General features: G+C 40.8%; 2 protein-coding genes across 5 annotated transcripts in view; one reads left to right on the forward strand and one right to left on the reverse strand.

Annotated features, from left to right (window-relative positions):
- The window catches only part of PI4KA (phosphatidylinositol 4-kinase alpha), a 94742-nt gene extending 94053 nt beyond the window's left edge, over nucleotides 1–689 (reverse strand). For both annotated transcript variants that reach the window (XM_032764720.2, XM_032764719.2), the window contains exon 1: nucleotides 454–689. In XM_032764720.2, the coding sequence (XP_032620611.1) occupies nucleotides 454–612 (159 nt within the window). In that variant the 5' untranslated portion in view covers nucleotides 613–689. The remainder of the gene's footprint in view (nucleotides 1–453) is intronic.
- Nucleotides 690–820: 131 nt separating this feature from the next.
- Nucleotides 821–23116, forward strand: SNAP29 (synaptosome associated protein 29). Of its 3 annotated transcripts, none has more exons than XM_032764695.2 (7): nucleotides 821–1126; nucleotides 2949–3345; nucleotides 8053–8249; nucleotides 10268–10353; nucleotides 11506–11610; nucleotides 13789–13974; nucleotides 22940–23116. In XM_032764695.2, exons 2-6 carry the CDS (start codon nucleotides 3094–3096, stop codon nucleotides 13944–13946), a joined length of 798 nt encoding a protein of 265 aa, XP_032620586.1. In that variant the 5' UTR covers nucleotides 821–1126; nucleotides 2949–3093; the 3' UTR covers nucleotides 13947–13974; nucleotides 22940–23116. The 3 variants fall into 3 exon arrangements, with proteins under 3 accessions (XP_032620586.1, XP_074916079.1, XP_032620587.1); XM_032764696.2 differs by lacking the exon at nucleotides 22940–23116 and adding an exon at nucleotides 16960–17047 and having other exon boundaries at nucleotides 969–1126; XM_075059978.1 differs by lacking the exon at nucleotides 22940–23116 and having other exon boundaries at nucleotides 832–1126; nucleotides 13789–18596.
- Nucleotides 23117–26282: the final 3166 nt, after the last annotated feature.

The raw sequence follows: 26282 nt of genomic DNA on the forward strand, positions 1-26282 counted from the left end.
TAACCTGCAACCAATTTCTGTCAAGCTCTTCTTAGCTTGGTTTCCCTATAGGTGAGCCACATGAATATTATGCATAGATTCAGCATCCACATAGAAACCCTGATACACTGCCCTTCACCACACACTGACTACATCCCCAAGCATGACACCCAGCTCGTCGCAGAAGAGACACATGCTGCCTCACATGACATACATCCCCCCACCATCCCAACATGTATGACACACGCAGCACCCCCAGACATAAAACCCTATTCTCTCCATGCATGACATCTACCACAGGACGCGCACCGACCGCCATGCATGACACGTCCCCGCCCCCCGCGGGACACACGTTGCCCCACATACATGACATACAACTCACATACGTGACACTCCCTGGCGCCCCACATACATGACACCTGCCACCCCAAGAGGGGTGGGAGGAGCAAAGGGAGGAGCCGACCCTCCAGTTACCTTCTCCAGGGGAGCGGGTCTCTGCACGGCCAGCGAGCGGGACAGCGACAGCACCGTGTTGAAATAAAAGCCCCGTGAAGAGCCAGAACCAGAGCTGGAGCCGGGGCCGCTTCCCCTACATGCAAACCCGGCAGCAGCCGCCACCGCCAGGGCCGACATATTGCGGGCCAGCCGCAGGGCGGAGCGCACCCTACGATGTTATCCGCTCCCTCGCCACTCCTCTCGCGAGCATCCCCCACTTCCCGCGGGAGCTGCGGGCTCCAATCAGGTAACACATATGGCGGCGCCTACGTTGACTTCACTTCCGGACTGGAAACCCATCCACTCACGGGCAATGGATTATCCCAACTCTCAAACCACACCCCCCACTCCAGTGCTAGAAATGGATTATCCTAGTCCCAGCCGGAAGGTTCCCGCTGCCCCAGGCTGGAAGGGTTTCACACACACCCCCACCCGCGGGTAGCGATAGTTTGTTCCAGCCGCTTCCCCTACGCAGGGCAGCGATGGTTTAAGCCAGGAGTCACGGGGTGGAGGAGACCAGCAGGTGCTGGCGCCGCCCGGGCGGGAGTCGGGGTCGCTGGCGGTGGCGGTAGCAGCGGGTGCGTGAGGGCCGGTGTAGAGAACTGACGGCCCGGCTCGGCCCGGCCCCTCACCACGGGAGCGAGGCCAGGAGGTGATCTCGGTCACAGGCCTTTCGGGGGAAGCGGCTCCCTGGCCCCTGCGAGGGGCGGTGTCTCGGCTCCGAGGGGTTGGGGCCCGGAGCGCCGGGAGTGGGGGCGTCTCGCAGACGGAAGGGGCGTGGGGCTCCCCGATGGGCGGCGTGGGGGCGGTATAAGACGGGGGCTGGGGGGAAGGGACCGCGCTGCCGCTTCTGTCTGGGGTTCCCCAGCTGTGTGGGGCGATGATACACGCCACGTACCCCGGGGTGGTGCTGGCGGGGGGGTCCGTGCGTTAGGCTTCCCCCCCCCCCTCCGGCCGGGTCCCCAGGTGTGTGGGGCGATGATACACGCCACGTACCCTAGGGTGGTGCTGGCGGGGGGGGGGTCCGTGCGTTAGGATTCCCGCACACACACACCCCAGCCGGGTCCCCAGCTGTGTGGGGCGATGATACACTCCACGTACCCCGGGGTGATGCTGGCCGGGTGGTCCGTGCATTAGGATCGCGCCCTCCGGCCACAACTGCAGAGTAATCCCTGAGAGCTTCCCAGGCAGCGGCCTACAGCGGGGCAGAGCTGGGGATCTGAGCCGAGACAGGGAAAAGCCCCGTCCCTGGAGGAGCTGCCGAGGCTCTCCCATCTGCCGTGTGACAGGTCCGGGAGGAGAAGGCAAGAGCTAGCTAGCAGGAGGCTCCATGAGAGAGAGGGTTTAGCTGTCCCGTGGTATCTGTTAAAACAGGGTGAATGCCAGTGCAACTGCAGTAGTTTTGTGTCTGGAATTACTTTAATGATTGTCAAAGGGTAATGCTAGGTTTCAGAGTAGCAGCCATGTTAGGCTGTGTCCGCAAAAAGAACAGGAGTACTTGTGGCACCTTAGGGGATGAGAGTTGTGTTTAAGCACAAACTAAAATCTACTGCAAGCTGAACTCCTTTCCTAGCTTTCATAGAAAATGCTTTACACTGTCCGCTGCTAAAGAACATAAACGTTAACAATGTGAAGAGAGCAGTGCTGTGTTTTGTAATACAGTGATGAAACTCTTGCTGACTAACAAATTTATTTGAGCATAAGCTTTTGTGGGCTACAGCCCACTTCTTCGGATGCATAGAATGGAACATATAGTAAAAAGATATATATCTATACATACAGAGAACATGAAAAGGTGAGAGTAGATACATCTACTGTGACTTGTTTAGTCTATTCCTCTTCCCCATTTTACATCGCAAAGGAGAGAGAAGTCTACTGTGATTTGTTTAGTTTGTTCTCTACAGGTTTTTCTACTGCCTCCTCAGCATAGTATCTGAGCACCTTCTAGTAGCGAACTGAGCAACGTGACTAATATCTGTCGTGTGACTAATATCTGTCGTGTGGCTCGTTCTTTCTCTCATCCTCTTCCCCAGGGGAAAATTTAACGTGCAGTGTAATGTTTTGTTTCATAAATTATATGTACACTATGCTATGAGTAAGTATTAGCAAAAGCAATGTTAGATAAGTATCTGTTATGCTTGAAACAGAAGGTCGCACAATCTATGATGGCTTGTAGATCCTGTGGGAATCTGTTCTGCAGTCTTGAACCAGCCCCTGAGAATTTGCAGTTTCCTGCACAGATTAGTTTTACCTTGCAATGGAGAGATCCATTGTGCCCCAGAAGCGGAGTTTGTTATACTGGGGGAAGGAACTGAAATACCAAGATACATTATATATCTAGGTGGGAAATTGCATTTGCTCCTCTTTCCCTTACGTATCTTCCGTGGCTCATATCACAACTTATATTTTTATACTTTTGTGGACGCTTTTTCTTAACTCAGTCTTCTAAAGATAAATAACTGTTTCCTTTACAGATAAAGATTTTTCATCCCATTGAGGTTCAATCCCTCTGAAACAAAGCAGTTGCTGTATGCCCTGGGAATGCCAGAGTGACTTCAACCTCACTTATCTCTAGTTTCACTCAAACTATAGCAAAGGGAGAGAACAAGAACTGTCATTATGTCATCTTACACAAAAAACTATAATCCCTTTGATGATGATGATGAAGATGAAGATTCGAAGCCAGTGAAGTGGAACAATGGAAATGACATCTTTGATGACCCTACTGAAAGGCAAGGTAGGGAGGCTACAAATAAACAGAGGTATCTTCAGCAGGAAGTTCTGAGGCGGGCTCAGGCCACAGAGGACAGCACTAATAGATCTCTTTCCCTCATTTATGAATCTGAGCAAATTGGAGTAGTCACATCAGAGGTGAGTTCTTAATGACAGTAATGTTGATTTTATACATGATGTAAATAAAAACTTTATGTAAGTTCTCTTCTGGTTTATTTAGTCACATATATTAGACCCATTCAGCAATATTAACACTAAAGATAAAGAGACCAGTCAGGCCCACTTCTTTGTAAACATTTAAGCATGTGTGTGACTTTCCTCAGTAGAGTAGCATGGGGCTAAATGAGTGCAGGATCAGGAGACAAGTTTGATTGTGACAATATATTCATGCTGAGGGCTTCAGCTTTTAACTAACCATATCAAAAAGGTCCGTATTGGCCTACTGGTCTTATTAAATGTCTGTTACTCTACACAAACTTCAAAAACACCTGAAACCAGGGGGAAAAAAAAAACTAGTTCAATACCTTAAAAAGCCTTAACTGCGAATATTTTGCTTGCTGTCATGGTGAACTGCTTTATGAACTGTATTTAAAGTGAAAACTTTATAGGTCTTTTATCAAATACTCATTAGTATCTCTTGGTAATCTGTAGAGATTGTTCATTGTTGCCAGGGCTGGGAGGTGATGATAATGGCAATGAAACTGTTAGTTAGATATATCTCCATATATATCTCTCTCACAGAGCTGGAAAGGACCCTGAAAGTCATCAAGTCCAGCCCCCTGCCTTCACCAGCAGCACCAAGTACTGATTTTGCCCTAGATCCCTAAGTGGCCCACTCAAGGATTGAACTTGCAGTCTTGGGTTTAGCAGGCCATTGTTCAAACCACTGAGTTTGTTTGTTTGTTTGTATCCAAGTTGCAGGTTCCTTGGCTTCTTTAAAGTCTTAAGGAGAGCGAACCTGAGTTCTGTCAATGAAGCTTTCCTTTATAGGGTCTGATTAAGACTCTGATAAGATTAGTCTGATGTGTAACTGTATTTTGATAAAAATGCCAATTAAAAATTAGCAAAACCTGTATAGGTATTCTGTTACCCCAATTGTTTGTTGAAAATGATTGTTCTACCTGTGTAAAGTCTGATAGACCTTCTTTTTCCTGTTAAGTTGTGACCTGTAAACTAATATAGCACACAATGCAATGTGCTTAGACTCATCCCTGTTAATTATTTCCCTTAGTCTGATGGGGATGTTTCAGAATAAGTGATGATGATGATACCTATTCCAAGTATTTTGAGTCACTAATTTTGGTCTTCTGGGCTGCATCATCTGTTGAGCGAGGATGTTTGCTCACATGGTAGCAATGTTTGCATATACTAGTCTGAGGGAATACATATATTCAAATCATATAATTGTTTATAATAACTTGCATGAGTAACTTGATTAAAGATAGTGAACTCTCCAATATGCACACTTTGAGAAAAATTCTCTAAGAGTGGAAGGAAAAATCCAACCCTTATCACAAAACAGTTTGCTCTGTTACTGAAAATCTGAAAGAAATTTGCAATGTAAGCCTGATTTAGTGTTAATGGTAGAGTCTGAATGGCACAGAAGTGATTGCTGGAGTGGGGAAACATAAAGTAAAAAGACACTATAAAACTGCTCATCTAAAATTTGGTAAATCTAGGAGAGAATATGGACAGCAGTTCTGTTTTTCATTAAAGCAACTGCAAGCAGATGGATTCTGGGCTGCATATCGTTAAGCCATTGAAATATCAAACTGAATACCTGTGTGCTTTAGAATTTTAAAAGCATAGGCTGTAGGAATCAGTTAATGCGGAAAAAACTCATAGAAAAATGTTAGTGTTGTTTTCTTACATCAATGGATCCTTTCTGAATGACCTAGTGCAGACTATTAGTGTGAAAATGGTTCCCTTTGTTAGTGAAAATATCAACCAGGAATTGAAATAATTCTAACAGCATTACTTGCCTCACTAGCGTAGATTCTGCATTAGTAATCTCTTTTCTGCTCTGTACTTCCATGGTCCAATGTAACATACCTAAGCAAGGGCAGATAAAGGTGTTAGGACCTGATAAAAATTGTGACTATAACAAGTTTCTAGATCTTGTTCACAGTAGGTGGCAGGAAGTTGGCATTTCTTAAGAGCTGTAGAGCTAATGAAGGCTACAGTTACCTTGAGCCGGAGTTGGCAGTTCTTGATTTTAGTGCCACAGGGCTAGACGCCTTAGAAATACGTCAGGGAGAAAGAGGTGCTTTTTTGTTCAAGCATGTCTGTTTTCTTCTGTCTACATTTTTTGGTTTCTCTTTTATTGGTTATCCTCCTCTTCTTGGAAGCTTTTAGTCATCATTTTTCACAATTGTCACCACCCTGAAATGTAATTGTCAAGTTTTTGTCACTTTTGTTTGCATGCATCTAATGCTGAAGACAGAATTAAATTAATAAGGAATCTTGTTGTTTCCACTTTTCTACTGAGCTTGTACGAAGGAATAGGAAAGTGAAACTAATTCTGCTGCTTCACTTTCGTGTAAGCAGTAAGAAGCAGTCCCTTTGGGTGGCAGGCCAGAGAGCTTAGCAAGATGCTGGTTTGTTTCCTGATCATAGCCTGCCTACAACTGCAGAGTAAAGATTTACAAACATTTGTACTAGCAGGCAGAGTGGTTCAGATCTGGACCATTTCTATTTGTCACTTTCATCATCCACATTAGGAATTGCTGCATGCATAATTAAATATGAAATGAGGCAGTATGGTCTAGTGCAGTGGTCCCCAGCCTTTTTGTGGCCAGTAGCACATTCATGTTTTCAGAAGAGTGTGGCGGGTGGCAACAATTTTTCAAGGCTTATTTTGTATTTGTACATTAAATAATATGAAAAATATCATATTTAATATACATAATATGTGAATCTATAAGATAAAAAGGGTAATTTTTACATGTAAAAGGTGGTATTTTAATTATCTGGCAATTACTGTTTCACCTTACCATGTGAATTTGCTCTTTTTTATCTACCTGTAAGAAAAATTAAGGAGTTTTTACAAAATAAATATCATAAACAGTTTTCATCTTACTTACTTTAAAAAAGTTAAACATTGTTGAACTGCTGGTCCAAATATATTTATTATTCTTACTTTAACATAGGATGAAGCCTGCTGACCCAGAGTTCTCTGTCCCGTGGTTGGTGCGGGGCCACGGCTTCTCTCTGGCTTCGAAGCCGGAGAGAAGCCGCAGCCCAACGCCTGCCACGAACAGAGAACACCGGTACCTGCAGCCCTGGAGAAGCAGGAGAGAAGCCACAGCCCCACACCTGCCAGGGACAGAGAACGACGGTGCCCGCAGACTGCAGCCCCAGAGTTCTCTGTCCCCGGCAGGCGTGGGGCCGCGGTTTCTCTCCAGCTTAAGCCGTGTCCCCGTGCCTGCCAGGGACCGAGAACACTAGCGCCCGCAGCCTACAGCCCCAGAGTTCTCTGTCCCCAGCAGAGGCCGGCCATGGCTTCAAAGCAGGAGAGAAGCCGTGGCCCGGCGCCTGCCGGGGACAGAGAACGCTGGCGCCTGCAGCTCCAGAGAAGCCGCAGCCCTGTGTCTGCCAGGGACAGAGAATACCAGCACCTGCAGCCCTGGAGTTCTCTGTCCCTGGCAGGCGTGGAGCCGCAGCTTCTCTTCCCTGCTGGGCACTAGGCGGGTGCACATAAATGCCCCGGTGGGCGCCATGGCGCCTGCAGGCATCGCGTTGGGGACCACTGGTCTAGTGGCTGTAGCACTAGGCTGGGACCTAGGAGAGCCCTGTTCTGTTCTTGGCTCTGCCAGTGACCTGCTGTATGACCTTGCCCAAGTCACTTCTTTCTGTGCCACTGTTCCCCATCCACCCTTTGTCTGTCTCTTTAGACTGTAAACTCTTCAGGGACTTCAAACAGCGCCTCGTGCAGTGGGTCCCAAGGTCAGCTGAGGCCTCTAGGCACCAGCATAATACAAATAATAAATAACAATCACATAGGGGAAAGTTAGAGCCTGGAGAACAGTGGGTTTAAAATGTAAGAAAACTTGCACTATATTTATCTTTTTGATTCTTGTGAGAATCTCCCATTGACATTAATGAAAATTCTGCAGGTAGAATGAGAATAGAATAGCTTCTTAAATCTACATGTACACCTCTACCTCGATATAACGCTGTCCTCAGGAGCCAAAAAATCTTACTGCTTTATAGGTGAAACTGCATTTTATCAAACTTGCTTTGATCCACCAGAGTGTGCAGCGCTTCCCCTCCCTCGCCCTGCCCCGGAGCGCTGCTTTACTGCGTTACATCCAAATTCGTTTGTATCGGGTTGCGTTATATCGGGGTAGCGGTGTATTTCACAAAGCTGTGGTATATAGGGTGTTTAGGGTTATTGATGGGCCAGGAGATTGAAATTTTATAGATGATTTCCACATATATAATTAGAGGAGGAAAAAAGATAAGGTTACAAAATATTGGAAGTAGCATTTCATGGATGGGGATGAATATAACTTGTCGAGTAGTCTAGACATATGTAAGCAAGGAGGGCTTAACGCAAATTTCAGGAAGGATTCAGTATTCTGGCTTCCTGTTTCCATCTAACTGGCTCTCCTGAGTAAGAACAGTATCTTAAAGCTGTGACACTTTAAATGCATGTATGATAAACGAAGAGGATCTCTTACATGCTAAGGAGATGTACAGCAATTCTATATAATTATCCATAAAAGCCTGGTAGACTGAAAAGGGGAAATGCAGTTCTTGAAAGCTTATTCTTAAATGTTAAATCATTGACATCACAATCTATCCCTTGACTTAACTAACTTCCGTTTTTCTATTTCCCTTTAGGAACTTGTACGTCAGGGTGAGGCACTAAAGCGCACTGAACGAATGGTGGATAAAATGGAGCAGGATTTAAAGATTAGTCAGAGACACATAAACAGCATTAAGAGTGTCTTTGGTGGTTTTGTAAACTACTTCAAATCGAAACCTCCAGAGACCAAGCCTGAGCAGAATGGAGCCCCTGAGTACCAAGGAAACAGCAGGTGAGTAGAATGAGAATTTTAAGTATGGTAGTGGTCAGCTGGAGTTGGCAGTAGAGGCGACACATAGGTGGGGCATGTGGGGTTTTATTCATCCTTTTTCACAGTTGCCATTGCCCTAGATTGGCCTGCGGAGGAGGGAGAAGGGCTCTCTTCTCCCACTGCACCTGCCCCCCAGCATGCTTGGGTCTCTGTCCCCAGCAGCTCCCACATGTAATATGGGGTGGGGAGAGCACCCAGGCTGGGGGAGGGGGCTGTCACTGGGCAAAGGAGACATGCAAGGTAGTAATGTGTCCTCCTCTTTAGATTGTGCCCACCTCCCCCTCAGTATGGGGATGCATGAGTCATCTATAGTTGGCAGGGAGTCCTGCCTCTTAGTAGAGAAGTCTTAAACTGATTCTGTGCACTGCAGTATGTAGACTAAAAGAACACTACTCCATCATGTCACCCCTATGGCTGGAATAGATTTCTTGAGATGGTCTGCAGGGTCACTATCCCCTTCTCTATTCGGATCCCTTCTTAAAATCTACTTCTTGCACAATTTAGAAGTAGCCAACACATTTTAGTTTAAATAACATAACCTCCATTCTCCTTTATTCCATGCTGCGTACTAGCCTGAGTAATAGTCATCTTACTCTGTTGTGCTGTGTCTGATATTGAACCCCAGTTCTGCGCTAGAGTATGCATAGGCATCAGTCAGCACAGACCAAACTGCAGTATTGAGGCTTTACTTTGTAAGCTCTTTAGGTCAATGACCAAGTTTTTCATCTGTATTGTGATCTCCTAGCACATACGTCGGTACTCTATACTAATAAATATAAGCCTCTGGAATTTTGGTCAAACCAGCATGCTTTTCTGCCCACTAAACATGAAAAGTCTTTGATACTTAAATGGTCAATCAAATATTGCAAAAAATATTCGTTATATGTTAACGACAGCTAAATCTGTAATTTTCTAACTTGATTTCAAAATTTGGAAGAAAAAAGAATGTTTTTAAGCCTTAGTTGTGGAAATTATATTGCTGTGAGTTTGTAGTGGTACATGCAGATATATTTCATGGGGTAATAAGAAAGTTGACTATTTAAAGCATTTGAAGACAAAAGCGCTGTATGGGTGCTAAGTGTTTTTCATGATCTCTAGAGAAAATCAGTATCATCACAGAATAGTAAGAAACTATATTAAATATGGCTGATCCAAAATTGAATAATTTTTATTTTAGTTACAGAATTTGCCTTACAGTAGTTCTGAAATGTTCCAATTTTCCAGTGACTAGTAATGTGGATCAGGTTCTTTCAATTGTATGTTGTAAATTAGCAAGATGGTGACTGTTTTCTTCTCTGATGCTTTTGCTAAAAAGGTTTTTTTGGTACTTGTGGTAAGAATAATTTCATATTATCTAGAAAGTTCCTTTAATGGGAACTCTGTAGAGGTTTGTGGTTGTTCAGCCTTGTAAACTTGCGTACCAGTTTAAAAAGGAAAAAAAAGTAGGAAATCCAGAGCTGGACCCCTGCCATAATCAAGCATACTGAAAAACTCCATCTTAAATATCATGTGGTCTTGTACTATTTCTCTTTCCAGTTTACTAACAACTCCTGAATAAAAACAAACAAAAAAGTTAAGCTAACTGACTTCTTAGAGCAGAAGCATGGGATATTCACCTTCAGTGCAGCAGCAATGTGTGAATAACACAGCAACATTGTACCTGTATTGTTGTTTCAGGGGCGGGGGGCAGGTTAGTGTATGGTCTTTGGCTATATGTCTTGGCGAGTGCATCCACTGGTAAAGACTGATGGCTTGATTCTGTTCCCACAGAAGTTTATAGGAATTTTTCTGTTGTCTTCAGTGGGGGCATGATTGAGCCACGTAAGATTAAAAATGAATGTCAAGAGAAGGGGAACTGGTTCTAAGTAAGAAGCAGTTGGCTATTCTTAAAGGAATTTGGAGCCTAATTCTATTCAGTTGGTACAAAATTCAACCAGAGGGCACCAAGAATATTTCATCTTTATTTTTTCTCTCACCAGATTAAAAGAAGCCATGGTCTTTAGTAAAGAACAGGAGTCAAAGTACCAGGAGAGTCATCCAAATTTAAGGAAGCTGCGTAATTCTGGTTTGTTAAATTATTTGATGTTGCCTGTCACTTTGGGTGTACTTTACATAGCTTAGAGCTGGGTCTATTTAGCCTTCCTGGAAAGAGTATCATCACATATAGACGCTAACAATAAAGAGGATTAGAAGCTTGCAAGATTCAGCACTGTTCCTTCCTCCTGCAGATGCAACCTAAGCGGTGTACAAGAACCTACCTAGTCTGTTCAAGTATAGCCATATCCTGTCCATCAAATGGTTAAAAAATGGTTCAGAAGGAGCATATTTCAACCATGTGTTACCACAGCTTTCAAATGTGGCTGACTCCTTTATCAGTACGGATGTAGCTAACCCTAGTCCAGGAGACACGTCTTATTCATACAAAATAGCATGTAGGCTTTTGTTCTGTTCCTTGCTCTTGTACTAAGCAAACTTCAGCTAATGTCTGGTGCTGAATGGCCATAGCCTGCTTTAAATAAGGGCCCATGTTGTAGCTAGTTTTCTGTATTTGTGAGGGTTAGAAAATACTGAAGTCTTTGAAATAGATCTAAAAATAAAGCAACACTGTACCTTACTGATCTAATGCACACTGAAAATGTAACAATTGTGTGAACTTGGTCTTTAGCACTAATTTCACCACTTAGCATTAACCCTGTTATGACACTTCTGGCTCTATATTGTTTGTCTGCCAACGTATAGAGAGCTTCGCTCTGAAGATAGCAAAGCATTAATTTACAACAGAAGGCTAGAAGCCTTTCAATTAATTAAAAAACAAACACACAACTTGGGATTTCTTGTGTTTAAAACATGTAAATAGATCTCCAACATATGAAAGCTGACTACAAGAGTTTCCTAGTGACTTGCCCTTGAAGGGTACTGTTTGGCTTTTGTGGCTTTGGTCCAGTTTTTTTCCCAGCTAAGTAACAGAACTGCAGAAAGCAACACAGAGGACTTTAGTTACTGCTTTAATTTACAACCGGGAAATCCACTTGCAAACTTGTATCTCTGCATATCATAAAGCTAGACCTACTGATAGTGATGTTGCGTTGAATCTATTAGGTCTCACTGAGAAAGTCAGATGACAAAAAGCCAGCTGTCAGTCAGCTAGAGCAATTCTTAATAGTTCTGAACCATTTCTTTGTTTATGTGGACTAGAAATGTCTTGTGTTGTTAATAGAGTATGATTTCAGTGGAACCAATTCAGAACCTTCTGTCCAATCTGATGTTTATCCAAAGAATCAACATCTCCGAGCTTACCACCAGAAAATTGACAGCAACTTAGGTGAGTTACTAATGCAAGCTCTGTGACTTGACTTGATTTCCATATCTTGCTATTTAAAGCCTGAGAGAATTCAGAGCAGTCTATTCCCAGCTAGCTCTGTCCTTAAAACTTTGTGTTTAGTTTACACACAGACCTTGATCATACAAGATCCTCTGTGTATGCAGTTTCAATTTCAAAAGCTTCTGCCTGATAGATCTGCTACATGCTTTAGGCCAGTCTTCACAATTAAGTCCCATCATGTTTCGCACATACTATGAATTTAGTGGTCTGCTTCTTGTCCAAAATGGATTTTGACCAGATGGCAGACTGTTGTAGGACAGATGGCACAGGTTAGTAATAGATCTGAGTTAAAAATGCTTTTAACGTAAAACCAGTTATAGATTGAAACTGGCTAGGATTATTGCAATAATAGAAATATGTATGGCAACTAACATCTGTAATGGGGTATCCCTGCTGGGGTCTCAGGATTTTCTGTTTTCTGTGCGCCTATGGCTTTTATTTCAGTATTGGACTTCACTCAGACAAAAACAATTATTCAAAGATGGTTTGGTTACTGAACTGCTGAACAATAATCCAGTCCCACATGCATCTTCCCCATGGACCCGTCAGGATTCGGTATGTGGAAACACACACACCCCTAACTGGTCCAAATGCTTGAAAGCCACACTAGTCATCCCAAAACTTTTTAACCTGATACCAATTGCTACTTTGCGTAATTTAAAAATATCTTCCCTTTGACTACGTCAAAATAATATCTGCTGTATGTTTAACCAGTCGCTGTGCAGACATTCCTATGCAACATCTCTTCAAATGAATGGAACAGGGCCAAGCAGGTTCATCTGGCTATGCTGAAAAAGCACATTAGCTGGGTATTACTGATAAGAATACCAGTAAGGAAATACTCATGTTAGCATTTAAATACCAAAAATATGAATACCATAGTCTCCTGTAATATAGAATGTACCATTTATTTTGCATAGTATGTTTGAGTTTATATGAATGTCAGTGACACATCAGTTTGGATTCTGAAGCCTTCATAAGCAAATGCTTAAAACTTTCTTTTAATGAGCTTAAAATTCTGGAGAAAATGGAAAAAATTGGAAGGAATTAAATTCTTAATGTGTGGATTTGATTATCTTTCTGCATATATTAGTATCTCTGAAGAAAGTACAATCGTAAATGTTTTATTCTGTATAAAATGTCTCTGTAGTTGTCTGCTCTGGAAAGAGTGATATGGAAGAAAACAAATATATGAAAAATCAGGATGCTGAGCCATAAGCGTTAGGATAGATATTTCTGTTCTACTCTCACCCTGGTTTGAATTCGTTAGTTTCCAAAACATTTATGCCAGCCAATTGTGCAGGAGATGTCTTTTCTGTAGCTGAGTACTTCAGAGAACACATTCTAGGGTATGGGAACAAGTAAACCTGCTCATTCACATTAAACAAACTTGTACTTTATGGAAGGAAATGCTCTAAAAATCAGTGTACAGGAAGTGGGTGTTCTGCAAGGATTGGGGCTTTATAGAATTAACCATTTTTATGCCTGTGTATTTTGATCTTTTTTTTACAATAAATACCAGTTTAAAGAACTAACTGTGAGAGACTGCTCATGTTAGGGTGTCAGATGTACAGAGGAAAGGGGAAAAAATCTATCCTTAAAGTAAAGGGAGAAAGTTTACTTTTAAATATACACCTCTACCTCGATATAACGCTGCCTTCGGGAGCCAAAAAATCTTGCCACGTTATAGGTGAAACCGTGTTATATCGAACTTGCTTTGATCCACCAGAGTGTGCAGCCCTGCCCCTCCGGAGCACTGCTTTACTGTGTTATATCGAGTTGCATTATATTGGGATAGGGGTGTATTTTAGACACAACAAATACCTTAGTTTATAAAGATCAAAATTAGTTTTCACCATTTGTGTCTTTTAGTTTACATCGTACTTACTTTGAGTAATGAAAATAGATTAGTCACTTTTCTGGTACTAATGTGCTACCAGTGTTGTAACATTTGTGTTGCAAATATTGTAGGGGAATAGTTAAGCAGCTTTCACTGACACTTGGTTTAATTTAAGGTTTTGGGGGAAATGTGAATTTTGACTGCACCCATTTAAATGGCACCCTATATCATGTAATTCCTGTTGTTTGAACCTTCATACTCCCTCTCTCCATTGGCAGATGACATGTCCTCTGGGCTGGGTCGTCTGAAAAACCTGGCTCTGGGTCTGCAGACAGAAATTGATGAGCAGGATGACATTCTTGACCGTCTAACTGGAAAAGTAGACAAAATGGATGTCAATATTGCAAGCACTGAAAGAAAAATCCGACAACTTTAAAGACTTCTCAGAAATTCTTTCCTTCAGTGTAAGATCATCTTGGATGTTTATCTTGCTGGGGGGTTTCTTTGTTTTTGTTTGTTTGTTTTTTTTGCTTTAAATCTTGGGCAATATCCCTTTCTTACTTTGTCAGTGGCTTAGCTATCATTAAAATTGCAGAATCTTGAATGCAACATAAGATCTTAAAATACTTCTTAATATATACATATGTGTACATTAGACTGCACATCTTTCTGCATCGGGTTACAATCCTTCACTCTGGATACCTGCTCACTTGTCTTATGATGTGCCATGTGCATATAGGAATTTTCAGTCTACATGTTTCAGTGCCCTTACTCTTAGAACTGTGGCAAAGAAAATAACTACATTTTGCACCTGTTCTGCAAGGAATTAAGAATTTAAAAATAGCTATATGTAAACATACAGATTACCAGCTGTAAAAATAATTCTGAATGATGTCCCCTAGCATTTCTGTGTTTGATCCTAAGGCATCTCAGAGGTCTCCAAATAGCTGGAATAGTTGTCAAATGTGGCATGCAATGATGCTGATACTAACACTGTGCCTAGGGGGAATTGATTCTGCACGCTCAAAAATCCTCCACTGATGGTGGTAGTTGTCCTTTATGTGCTGCTTTCCGCCAGCCTACTGAGTAGGTGGCTATTTGAACAGCAGCATCTCTCTTGAAAATGGAGATTTGGACTAGTACTTCAATTTTAAACATTTTAATTTTTTCAAATAGGAAAAGTGGAGTGGGGGGAGTTCATGCCATAGTCTTATGTGATGACTGTTTCTTCCACCGCCATTACCACTGTTCAGAGATTAAACTTGCACATATACCTACATGCTCTCCAGCTCTCTGGCACTGCAATTTTTAGTTCCTGCAGATGACAAATGTTTTAATTACTTCTAGTTTTCAAAATCCAAAATGGAATCCACCTGCTGGGTTTATTTTCCCCTTATGCCTTTGTAAATAACACCTGTTAAACAAAAATCATTTTAATTCTACAGCTGTGGGAAAGTAACAACCAAGTGATCATCATCTACCTACCTGATTGGTGATGTCCCTAAAATGAGCAGATAATATCGATTCAGATCTTATTGGACAAGTGTCCATATTGCAAAATTCACCACCACATTTGACAGTAAGAACCTGGTTGGCAGTCCCAGCAGAGAGGCCAGCAAATTAAAACGCTGTTCACTGCACCTCGTCCCTCCAGGTTGTCATGGCACATCGATTGACACTGTGGAGAAACTTGCATTGTATACAGTTGCCTGTGCTTCATGTTGTGTTGATAAATGGAAATCTTTGGTATCTAGGTCTATTGATTCAGTACCTTTCATAATCACTAAATTAACACATTTTTCCCGTTTAAAAAAAGACTTGTTCAAATCCCATCTTCTGCCTTGGTGTGAACATACTCCCTCTAGCGCATAAAGGACTTAGAGAATTTTCAACCCTCTTGTTCTATACAGTCTGTGTAGGAAAGTAAAGCATTAAACCATCTGAACTTCCTTGCGATTGGGGGGCAATGGTACTGGAAAATAACTCCTCTAGTGCTCCTGATAATTACATTTCTCTGATGTGAAACCATTTGAAAACTAGTTTATGCTGCACTCTGCCCTGCTGGTGTCACAAATATCACTTTGCAAAGGAAGTGGCTGCCACCAGCCGGAAACACACAGGTGCCAGTTATAAGAGTATTCTGCTATATATCTTTCATCACCTTTTTTTAATTTTCTTTTCATCTCCCATTTGGAAGTTTTGAGAGAGCCTGTTACTACCTACTCATCTTCTGTCCTTGTGTATACATACCACTACTAGTGCTTCCCCCATTGCCAGGATATTCACGAGTGATTAGCTGTCTCCTCTTAATGTTAAGCGATTTATTTAGGAAGTAACAGATATCATTAACTTGTAAAAAGCTGAAAGCATGTGAGGGGAAGGAAGATTCAAATGTTTGTCCTGCCTACCTTTGATGGCTTATTTAAGTACTCGTCAGAAAAAATTGTGTGTATGGGGTGGGGGGGGAGGGGAGGTTGTGTTTTCTTGCTATAGAACTTCCAGAACACAGTGCTGATTGACAGAGGCATCATTCTTTCTTTTATGCGTCCAAGCTGTGTGTATATGTATTCTATCCCGAGTTTAAATTTGTGGAAAATTCCACTATTAGTTAATAACACTGTTACCTTATTTGAAATCTGCCTTCACGTGTATATGTTTACCCCAAAACTAGACTTTTCCTAAAGCAAGACCTTGGTAATCAGTGTGCAGGCTGAATAGTTTTCTCCTTTGAGTTCCAGCTACATTTCTTCTCCATTAGCTACAAGATCCAGCTACGTGTTCGTGTATAATGAAAAATGAGAGGAAGATGGGGCTTGGATATGAATAGTAATGGCATTAGATTTGTTAGTTTAACAGGGATGCCTTTCTGACATAATTTATTTTAAGAAGAAATATAATTTATTGACAAAACAGGACTTTTTTTTAATAATGTAGTTTTATCAACCTTACTAAAAGCTGCTTGTGTCCTTGGGGGAAGACCTTTGCTATACGAAATCTACTTTGGCTTTTAGAACATTTTGATCATTACACATTTCAAACTGGAACTCAGAATTACGCGGGATTTCTGCAAAGGCCTAATTTCTCATCTCTTTACTCAACCCCATTCACCCTTGCCAGTTGGTGACATCTGCTATTTCCTTATTGTTTACGGTCTTCCTGCTCTACTAACGTCTATGGTCCCATTTTAAAGGGTTGCTTTCCACATTAGGGCTCTTTTGTGGGGATGAGAGTTATGTTTAAGCATAAACTAAGATCTACTGCAAGCTGAACTCCTTTCCTAGCTTTCATAGAAAATGCTTTACACTGTCTGCTGCTAAAGAACATAAACGTTAACAATGTGAAGAGAGCAGTGCTGTGTTTTGTAATACAGTGATGAAACTCTTGCTGACTAAAAACTATTTTTCAAAAAGAGGAAATAACTGAAAAGCTGACTTTTTTTTCTTTCCTAGAAATTTCTGCCTTCCCATGCTGCTGAAGGCTTAATTTCTATAACTAGTCTTTTAGATCCTAAAATACCATTTCATCTTTCTGTCAGATACCATTGAGAAACTTTCCCTCTTATGTTGGCCTAAGCTTTTTAAAAATGATTCTGCAAGCTTACCCTTGAGTGCCAGTTCAACCAACTATTCTGCTTAAGTGTGCCTGTTAGCAGGGTAGCTCCCTTTTTTTTACAGCAGAACTTCAAAACAGACTCCAATGAGAAACTGCTGAATTGGAATTATTTGCAAACTGGGCATCATTAAATTAGGCTTGAATAAAGGCTGGGAGTGGAGGTGTCATTACACAAAGTAAAACTATTTTCCCATGCTAATTTTTTTCCTCTACTGTTGTCACACCTTCTTGTCAACTGTTGGAAATGGGCCATCCTGATTATTACTACAAAAGTTTTTTGTTTTTTTTTTCCTTTCCTGCTGATAATAGCCCACCTTAATTGATTAGTCTCTTTATAGCTGGTATGGCAATACCAATTTTTTCATGTTCTCTGTATATATATCTTCCTACTGTATTTCCCACTGCATGCATCTGATGAAGTGGGTTTTAGCCCACAAAAGCTTATGCCCAAATAAATGTGATAGTTTCTAAGGTGCCACAAGTACTTTTTCTTTTTACTAGTAATACTATAGACTAGGCAACGTTTATTGGCTTGAGTGGCAGTGTTAAATATCAAAATAAGGTTGCAAAAACTTCTGTGCGGGTATCTTTATAAAGTGAGACTGGCTCCCTTGTAGGAAGATTTATTTCTTTAAATGAGGTTAGGGATATTACAATTTATTCAGAATTTTTATCTATCTGAGCATAGATTTGACAATAAGCAGTCCTCTTTTCAGAAATTAAATCTGGCCATTGGTTTGTAATAAATTGTATCTATAAAACTGTTCTTGAGCATTGAACCAAAACTGCACTAAATCTAGAGTAGCCAAGATGTAGGCTCTAAGGCCCTGTTCTTGCACTGGGAACTGCACAAGCTGAGTCTGAAATCATTGGGGCACTGCCTGGGCACACGGGTCTGCCTGCATGGTACTCAGTGCAGGATCATGGCCTATGACTTTGTGTGTGCATACAAAATGTCTAGAAGAAACGCTTTCTTTTGCTGTATTGAGGCTACTGTAATTAGATTGTATGCAAACAATACTCTGAAAATATAGCTTGTTTATGTCTAAAATTTCAGTTTTTTACATGATTGAAATGTAAAATATTTTGCTGCCTAATAGCTTTTGTGAATGTTCAGCTTATGTAAAACTAGGAAATAGAAAATACTTTTTCTAGCTGTTCAGCCTTCAGAACAAACTGACTTTTGTTGTTCCTTTTACATGAATAAGTCCATAGAAAAGAGAATGTTTTGGGCTTTGAAATGTGTGTGACATCAGTATTACAGGTAGTGATTATTTGACTACAGCCCTGGCCTTTATTTTAATAGTAACATAATTATACACCACACAGATTTAATTTTTTATGCAAGCAAAATCGAAGTCTTTCTCTTTCTTTCTTAATGAAAGATTTAAAATGGATTATAATTCAGCAATTTTAAGATGTCAAATGGAATCTATATGGAATGGTGAGATGCTCAATAAAGGTGCTTATTGTACATGAAGACTTGTTGCATTTTATTTCCAGGATGAACATATTGTTTCCAGATGCTGGACACCATCAGAGTATATTGATTGAATTTTTTTCCATAAAAGGATATTCTTTGAGGATATTTCCATTATAAATAACATTCTGTCCACTCCCAAAAGCTGCTCTAGTGTGGTGTCATTCTTAGGAACTATAACTCTGGAAGGAGATGCTTTAGCAAATCTTGTAATTTCACCAGTCATTTCCTGCTGAACGACAACCCTTAATACTATATAGGAAAACTAGGATTTCCAATGCATGGGCCTATTGGGATTGCTGTGCTTGGTAGCAGATGCTTTTGAGAGTGGGGTGAATTTCTGCCTGACTCTGTGGTGATCACTCTAGTACCTGAATCTTGGGGTTTGGCATGCCCTCAATTAACATTCATACCTTTCAATTGTTGGTAATAAAATGTAGACTTTATTTAAAAACATCAAAATCCTGCCACAGTATTTGAGTCTAGCAGTGAATATCACAGGTTGGCTACATTCTGTGTAAGGGGCAGCCCTTAGGGAATAAGGCAATCAAATTATATAGTGTGTTGCAAGCAGGAATGTAGTTTTGGGCATGGTCCCGAGTCTGGTCATACCAGTGTTTTCAAAGGTGCCTGTAACAATGGTGATGATGGTACTTGTATTTGGGGAGTGTAGTGTGGATTTTGGAAACCTCTGTATGGTAGGGATTTAAATTCCTCAGCGTCAGTTAGTGCCACAGGAAAGAGCCTTTGAAGATCTTATTGCAAGAAATTCTCAGTAGAAATGAGGAGCTAGTTCTTAAACGAATCAGAATGGTCCTTAGAATTGAAGTATCTACTACAATTCTAGTGCCACTTGTGTCCCTCAGCATGGATCTCCTACAAATAGGAGTTGAGAACCCCTCTGTCCTCCTACCTTGCAAATGTGGCAGACAAATCCTAGAGTACAGCAGAGATGTTGGAGAGAAGTTAGAACTGTGTACACTAGTCTCTTCTGGGTCTCAGCTCACCGTACTTATGTGCAGACTTAATTCTAGCAGTTGTGGAAGAAATCTGTCTGGCTTCATGTGAAGATATGGGGGTGTTTTATTTATGGCTGGCCAGGTATTTTCTCCCTTTTATGCTCTCTTAATGGGTTTCCTTGACCATAACTGAATCCTTGGCTTTCTTGGAAGTGAGAAAATGAAAGGGAGGTGAAGGAGAGATGCTCATGCAGTTATGTAGGCAAAAAATGGAACGATTGTCCTTTTGGAAGAAACGGATACCCTAACCTCAGCTGTGTTTCTTTTCCTCCCCCAGCTCCTTCTTCTTTCTCATCATCATCCTCAACTCCCCTCCCTTCCTCCACCACACAAATCTCCAGGAAAGAGAGAATTCTCCCATTTTTCATTTCCTTCAGTGTGCCTTTTCCCCAGGGGAACATAAGATTTATAGAATCCTGGGGCTGAAAGAAAGGTGGAGTTGACCCCAGAATAAGATGGCTGCCAAACTGTCATTAGGAAGCTGTCTGGGATGTCTTACTAGGGGTAGGGGTTTGTAAATACAATAACTTGGTAGCTCTGCAGCAGCTATAAACGGCCTAGTTGGAAAACTATCAGGCTGTGACTACACTGTAGACAGAGTGGAGGTCCCTAACAAACAGATTCCCATTGCTGTGCATTGATGCCTTGTGGGAGAACGGACCTCCTTGACATCCTAATTCTGTTTTTCTTGGTTTGTATAGCTTTCTTAATTAGTTTGTTGGTAAATATGATTTTCCTGTTTATGGAAAATCAGTTCTATCCAAAGATGAGCCCAACACTCTATAAGCAGGTTACATGCTGCCTCCAACAGTGTTTGGTCTTGTCAGTACACCTGACATCCTTCTGTTTTTCACAGCATTTGGAGCAACAGAGATGTGAAATGTGCTACTGAGACACTCTGGGTTTCTTTTTCCTTCATCATGGCAAGGAAGGGAGAGGAGAGGGGTTGGCATTTATAAATAATGTAACCAAAATGTTCGTTGTCCCTAGAATGTGCTGGACATTGCCCTTAAGAGTTTATAATCTAAATAGACAACATGCATGCACATAGCAGTGGGTGAAAGAGAGGATGTTGTATGAGATGTTTTTAATCTCTCATTTTTAAAATGTTTATCATTTTGCCTTTATTTATGTAAAGCTGTAACCAGACTTATCAGATGTGTTTAAAGTAAAACAGACAAGGATTAATCTTTATGTATTTTGTTTTTATGTTTGTTTCACAAATACCAGTCTATTTACTCATTGGTTTTAATCCTTTCTTATGGTCATTTTAATTCTGCTTTCTGCTCCTCTAACTTAACCCTGTCCCTATACCTCAGTTTCCTTTCCCCTGTATCTCTGCACTGTGACCCTTAGCATTCCCCCCAGCTTCCTCTCTATTCCTCCATCCCACTATTTATCTCCTTCCCTTCATTAGACCTACTCCTCTTACCCCAATGGAAAGGAAAGGGGTTCTGCTGATGTTGATAAGTAGACCTCTTTTCCCTTTGTCCCTCCATTGAGTCCAAATTCTTCTCAGCCCAGGTAACGGGGGAATTCAGGAGACATGGGGTTCAGATCCTGGTTCTGTCAGTTTCCTTGTGTAACCTTGGGCAAATCCTTCTGTGCCTTAATTCCCTGTCTGTAAAATGGGGATTGTAATATTCCCCTATTTCACCAGGGTAGTGTCAAGTTAAATTAACCCATGATCAGGAGCTGCTTGCATGCTATTGTGATGGGGGCCATAGTTAACTAGCTAGAAGGCTGTCCGTGCTAGATGCTGATCTGTTATTGGCTGGATCCCTTCTAGATGAGGCCTGTACTGTTTTAGCTCATTGAACAGTTAGTTAGTGGTTGGGTTGTGATGTCTGGGGGGAAAAGTTCTTCAGCCACAATCACGGCCTAGCTCATCTTTTGAGGAGACCAATACTGTAGTTGGGCTTTCATCACAGAAGCTGAAAGCAAAGGAGATGAAGATGATTCACAGGTGCATAGTACATTGGCCAAACCAGAAAGTCTCTACGCAAAAGAATAAATGGGCACAAATCAGACGTCAAGAATTGTAACATTCAAAAACCAGTTGGAGAACACTTCATCCTCCCTGGACACTCAATAACAGACTTAAAAGTGGCAATTTTTCAACAAAAACTTCAAAAACAGACTCCGAGAAACTGCAGAACTGGAATTAATTTGCAAACGGGACACTGTCAAATTAGGTCTGAATAAAGACTGGGAGTGGATGGGTCATTACTAAGCTAAAAGCTAATTTCCCCATGCTAATTTTTCCCACTAGTGTTACTCACCCCTTCTTGTCAACTATTTGAAACGGGCCACCCTGATTGCCACTACAAAAATGATTTTTATTTTTTTTTTCCTCCTGCTGATAATAGCCCACTTTAATTGAATTGTCTCAAGAACTCCTCATTGTTCTGGCTACACTGGCTTTCTTAGCATTTCTAGGTTAGAATTTCTGGAAAGGCATTTTCTTTCAACAATCTCTGTAAGCTAAATAAACAATTTTTTTTTTAAATGTTTGTTTTACTGATCTGCATCTGGACTGTACTATTTCCCACTCCAGCTACTGTGCTCCAGTGCTGGATTTACATTGGCAAGCTCTCAGGAGCCTGAAGGCTTCATATGTGTGCGAGGGAGGTGAGCATAACCCCTCCCCATGTGTATCACATGGTTTCAGCTAAATCTTTTGGCTTTTACCAGGCAGTAACAAAGGTCATTCTGGTTAAGATGGAATAATGCTATTTTCTGGACTGTGCCCTGTTAACAGAGATGAAGGAGGCAGCAACCTGTCACCATAATTCAGCAAGGCATGTGCCTAACTTTCACCATGTGGATAGTACAATACACATCAGTGGGGGTTATTCGCATCCTTAGTCAGACACATGGTTACATACTTGCTGAGTCACTCAGGGCCTGTTATTTGGTATCTTGGAGCATCTTCAATAATCTCTAAGGAAACTTCTTTCGCCCCCAGGCTTGGTGAGTGTCAGTACTGTGGGGACAGTTCTCATGAGAACATTTTTGTTGTTTTTTGACCTTTTGTGGTTCTCTTTCAACTTTTACTCCTGGGAGTAATGGCATATAATAGAATTTGAACAGTTCAAAGATTTGGACTGAAATTTGGTAAGCTTTGTGAAGTTGAGGATGTATATAAAATGAGATGTCTTAGCAAAGAAAAGAAATTCATTGAGATATTTTCTTACCCTTTTTGCAATGATTTTTAAACTATTCAGTTAGCCATTGGCCATGTACTATAACAGCCCTACCTGACTTTTATTTTGAATTTCATCAACTGCTTTCCCATTTTGATACCTCTTTCTGCAGTATATCATGACTGGAGTGTTGTCAAATAATGAAGGAGCTGGGAGAAAACAGCCAGGAGGGATAACTTGAAAATCTGCTGACAAGAAGCAATTAAAGGCAATGTTGGGATATAGTAAAAGATGGAAAATATTGAAACTCGCCAGAAATATCAAAATAAACATCAGCAACGATCATGTCTCTGAAGTGAATTTCTCTGGTGCTTTGCACAGCTATCATCAAAAGAAAACAGATGGACTGTGAAATGTGTGAGCAGACTGACAAATTGGAGTCTGATCTTCAGGAGCTTGGCCATATTGATGTTCATAATATTATTTCCCTAAAATAAGGCGATAAATAGCTTCTATGCACTATCATATTTTTATAATACAGAGAATAGCTGGAAAGTTAATCTCAATGTAGGTCAAATGTAACTGAAAGCAATTTTGCTTGTATTTTGTGAGGGTGAGTAGATATGAGCAGACAATCACTTCAGTACATACGAGCTTATTTCTTCTTAACCCGGTAAGTGAAAGCATAACATTCCCATGAGGTTAGTCAACTGAGGGCCACATTGGCAATTTGTCAGGATCATGAGGGCCCAGCAAGCTGTGCAGAATAGATCATACTGCATCTGCCTCATTTTTAAGACGTTGTTTATGGTTGGTCAGGATGGAGCAGAGCATTCTGGGATTTGTAGCCTTGATTGACCACCCTCATTTGTAATACAAGGATACATTCAGGCTCTGTTGTAAGTCTGTGGGCTATATTTGGCCATCCCTGTTTTAATCCAAGGGTATAATGGGTTTAAAAGCGCAATAAACTTCTCCTCCCCAATTCCTAGAGAATTACCTATGTTCTTTCTCTTTGTGAATGAGTATGGTCAATCACAGCCCAGGCTTTGCTCACTTCATTATATAATCAAGGCTTACCAATATGTAGTAACTAAAAGTAGCAATCAAACTGTCAGGAGCCACATCTTAAGCTGGGCCATTCATGTTCAGAGTTGCTAGAAGATGATCTGTATGTTATTGAGGCATCTTTGGGAGGACCCATGAAAATAATTTATTTTAAAAATAACTATTCATGTCAAAATTAATTTCCTTCTTTCACTCACCCCTTCTCCTCTTCAAAGGCAACCAAAAATCAGTTTAAGGACTGAAGCTCCCTATTAGAATAGGAAGAATTGTTTATTACTAACAGTTAAATTTCAGCCTTCATAAAATGAAAATAGGCAGAGCCTGACACAAAAGGAGTGATTCATTTCTGACACTGGCTACACAATTTCGCTTGATGCAGGGTTTTTTAATATGCTCACTTTAGGATATTGTTGAATCAGAGAGTGATGTGTGGATGGTCACAAAAGAACAGATGGAATTCTGAAAGGTCAAAGTAGGACTCAAGAACATTTTCTCCCCATGTTCCTTTTCCTCTTGAGTATGGTACTGCTCAATGCTGGCAGATGGTGGCTCAGCTGCAAGCCGCTTCACCAGAGGACCTTACTAAAATCTTTAGGGCTGTCGATTAATCTCATTTAGCTCTTGCGATTAACTCAAAAATTATTTGTAGTTAAAAGTTAATTGCAATTAATTGCAGTTTTAATTGTACTGTTAAACAGTTGAAATATATTAAATATTTTGGATGGTTTTTCTACATTTCCAGTGTTCACTTTATATTATTATTTTTTGATTAATATTTGTACTCTGAAAATGATAAAAGAAATAGTATTTCTCACTGCACTACAGTACATGTATGAGGTGAAATCTTTCTTGTGAAAGTGCAACTTACAAATGTAGATTTTTTTTGTTACATAACTGCGCTTCAGAACAAAACAATGTAAAACTTTAGAGCCTACAAGTCCACTCAGTCCTACTTCTCATTCAGACAGTCACTAAGATTAACAAGTTTGTTTACATTTATGGACATAATGCTGTCTGCTTATTATTTGCAATGTCACCTGAAAGGGAGAACAGGTTTGCATGGCACTTTTGTAGCTGGCATTGGAAGGTATTTATTTGCCAGATATGCTAAATATTCATATGCACCTTCATGTTTTGGCCACCATTCCAGACACATGCTTCTATGCTAATGATGCTTGTTTTAAAAAAAAAAAGTTAGTTAAATTTGTGAACTCTTTGGGAGAGAATTGTATGTCTCCTGCTCTGTTTTACCTGCATTCTAGAATATATTTCATGTTATAGCAATCTTGGATGATGACCTAGCACGTTTGTTTTTAAGAACACTTTCACTGCAGATCTGACAAAATGCAAGGAAGGTACCAATGTGAGATTTCTAAAGATAGCTATGGCACTTGATTCAAGGTTTAAGGATCTGATTAGCCTTCTAAAATCAGAAGGATGAGGTGTGGAGCATGCTTTCAGAAGTCTTAAGAGCAACACTTCAATACAGACACTACAGAACCTGAACCACCAAAAAAGGAAAACTGCCTACTGGGTGGCATCTGACTCAGATGATGAAAATGAACATGCATTGGTCTGCACTGCTTTGGATTGTTATTGAGCAGAACAGATACATGTCCTTTGGCATGGTGGTTGAACCATAAAGGGACACTTTTTTTATTTATATGGAGATATACCTATCTCATAGAGCTAGTAGGTCATTGAGTCCAGCCCCTTGCTTTCACTAGCAGGACTGAGTACTGATTTTTGCCCTAGATCCCTAAGTGGCCCCTTCAAGGCTTGAGCTCACAACCCTGGGTTTAGCAGGCCAATGATCAAACCACTGAGCTATCCTTCCCCCCTGTGAATCTTTAGTGCAGCTGGCATGTAAATATCTTGTAACACCAGCTACACTAGCGCCATGTGAGTGCCTATTCTCTTTCAGGTGACATTGTAAACAAGAAGCCGCCAGCATTATCTCCTGCAAATGTAAACAAACTTCTTAACAAGAAGTAGGACTGAGTGGACTTGGCAGCTCTAAAGTTTTACATTGTGTTATTTTTGAATGCAGGTTTTTTTAACATAATTCTACATTTGTAATTTCAACTTTAATGATAGAGATTGCACTATAGTACTTGTTAAGTGAATTGAAAAATACTGTTTTGTTTTATACAGTGCAAATATTTGTAATAAAAAACAAATATAAACTGAGCACTGTACACTTTGTATTGTGTTGTAAATAATATCAACGTATTTGAAAAAGGTAGAAAACATCCAAAAATCTTTAAATGGTATTCTATTATTAACAGTGAAATTCATCTCAATTAATTTTTTTTTAATCGCTTGACAGCCCTAAAAATCTTTTGAAACAAATAATTCTCAGATCCATCTTCCATGAGGGAGAGTAGAAATAAGCATGAAACCCTGGCCTTGTAGCCACCTACCTGGACATCTTGAGTGGGAGAGTT

This window comes from Chelonoidis abingdonii, chromosome 22, assembly GCF_003597395.2.
Source record: "Chelonoidis abingdonii isolate Lonesome George chromosome 22, CheloAbing_2.0, whole genome shotgun sequence".
Lineage (NCBI taxonomy): Eukaryota > Metazoa > Chordata > Testudines > Testudinidae > Chelonoidis > Chelonoidis abingdonii.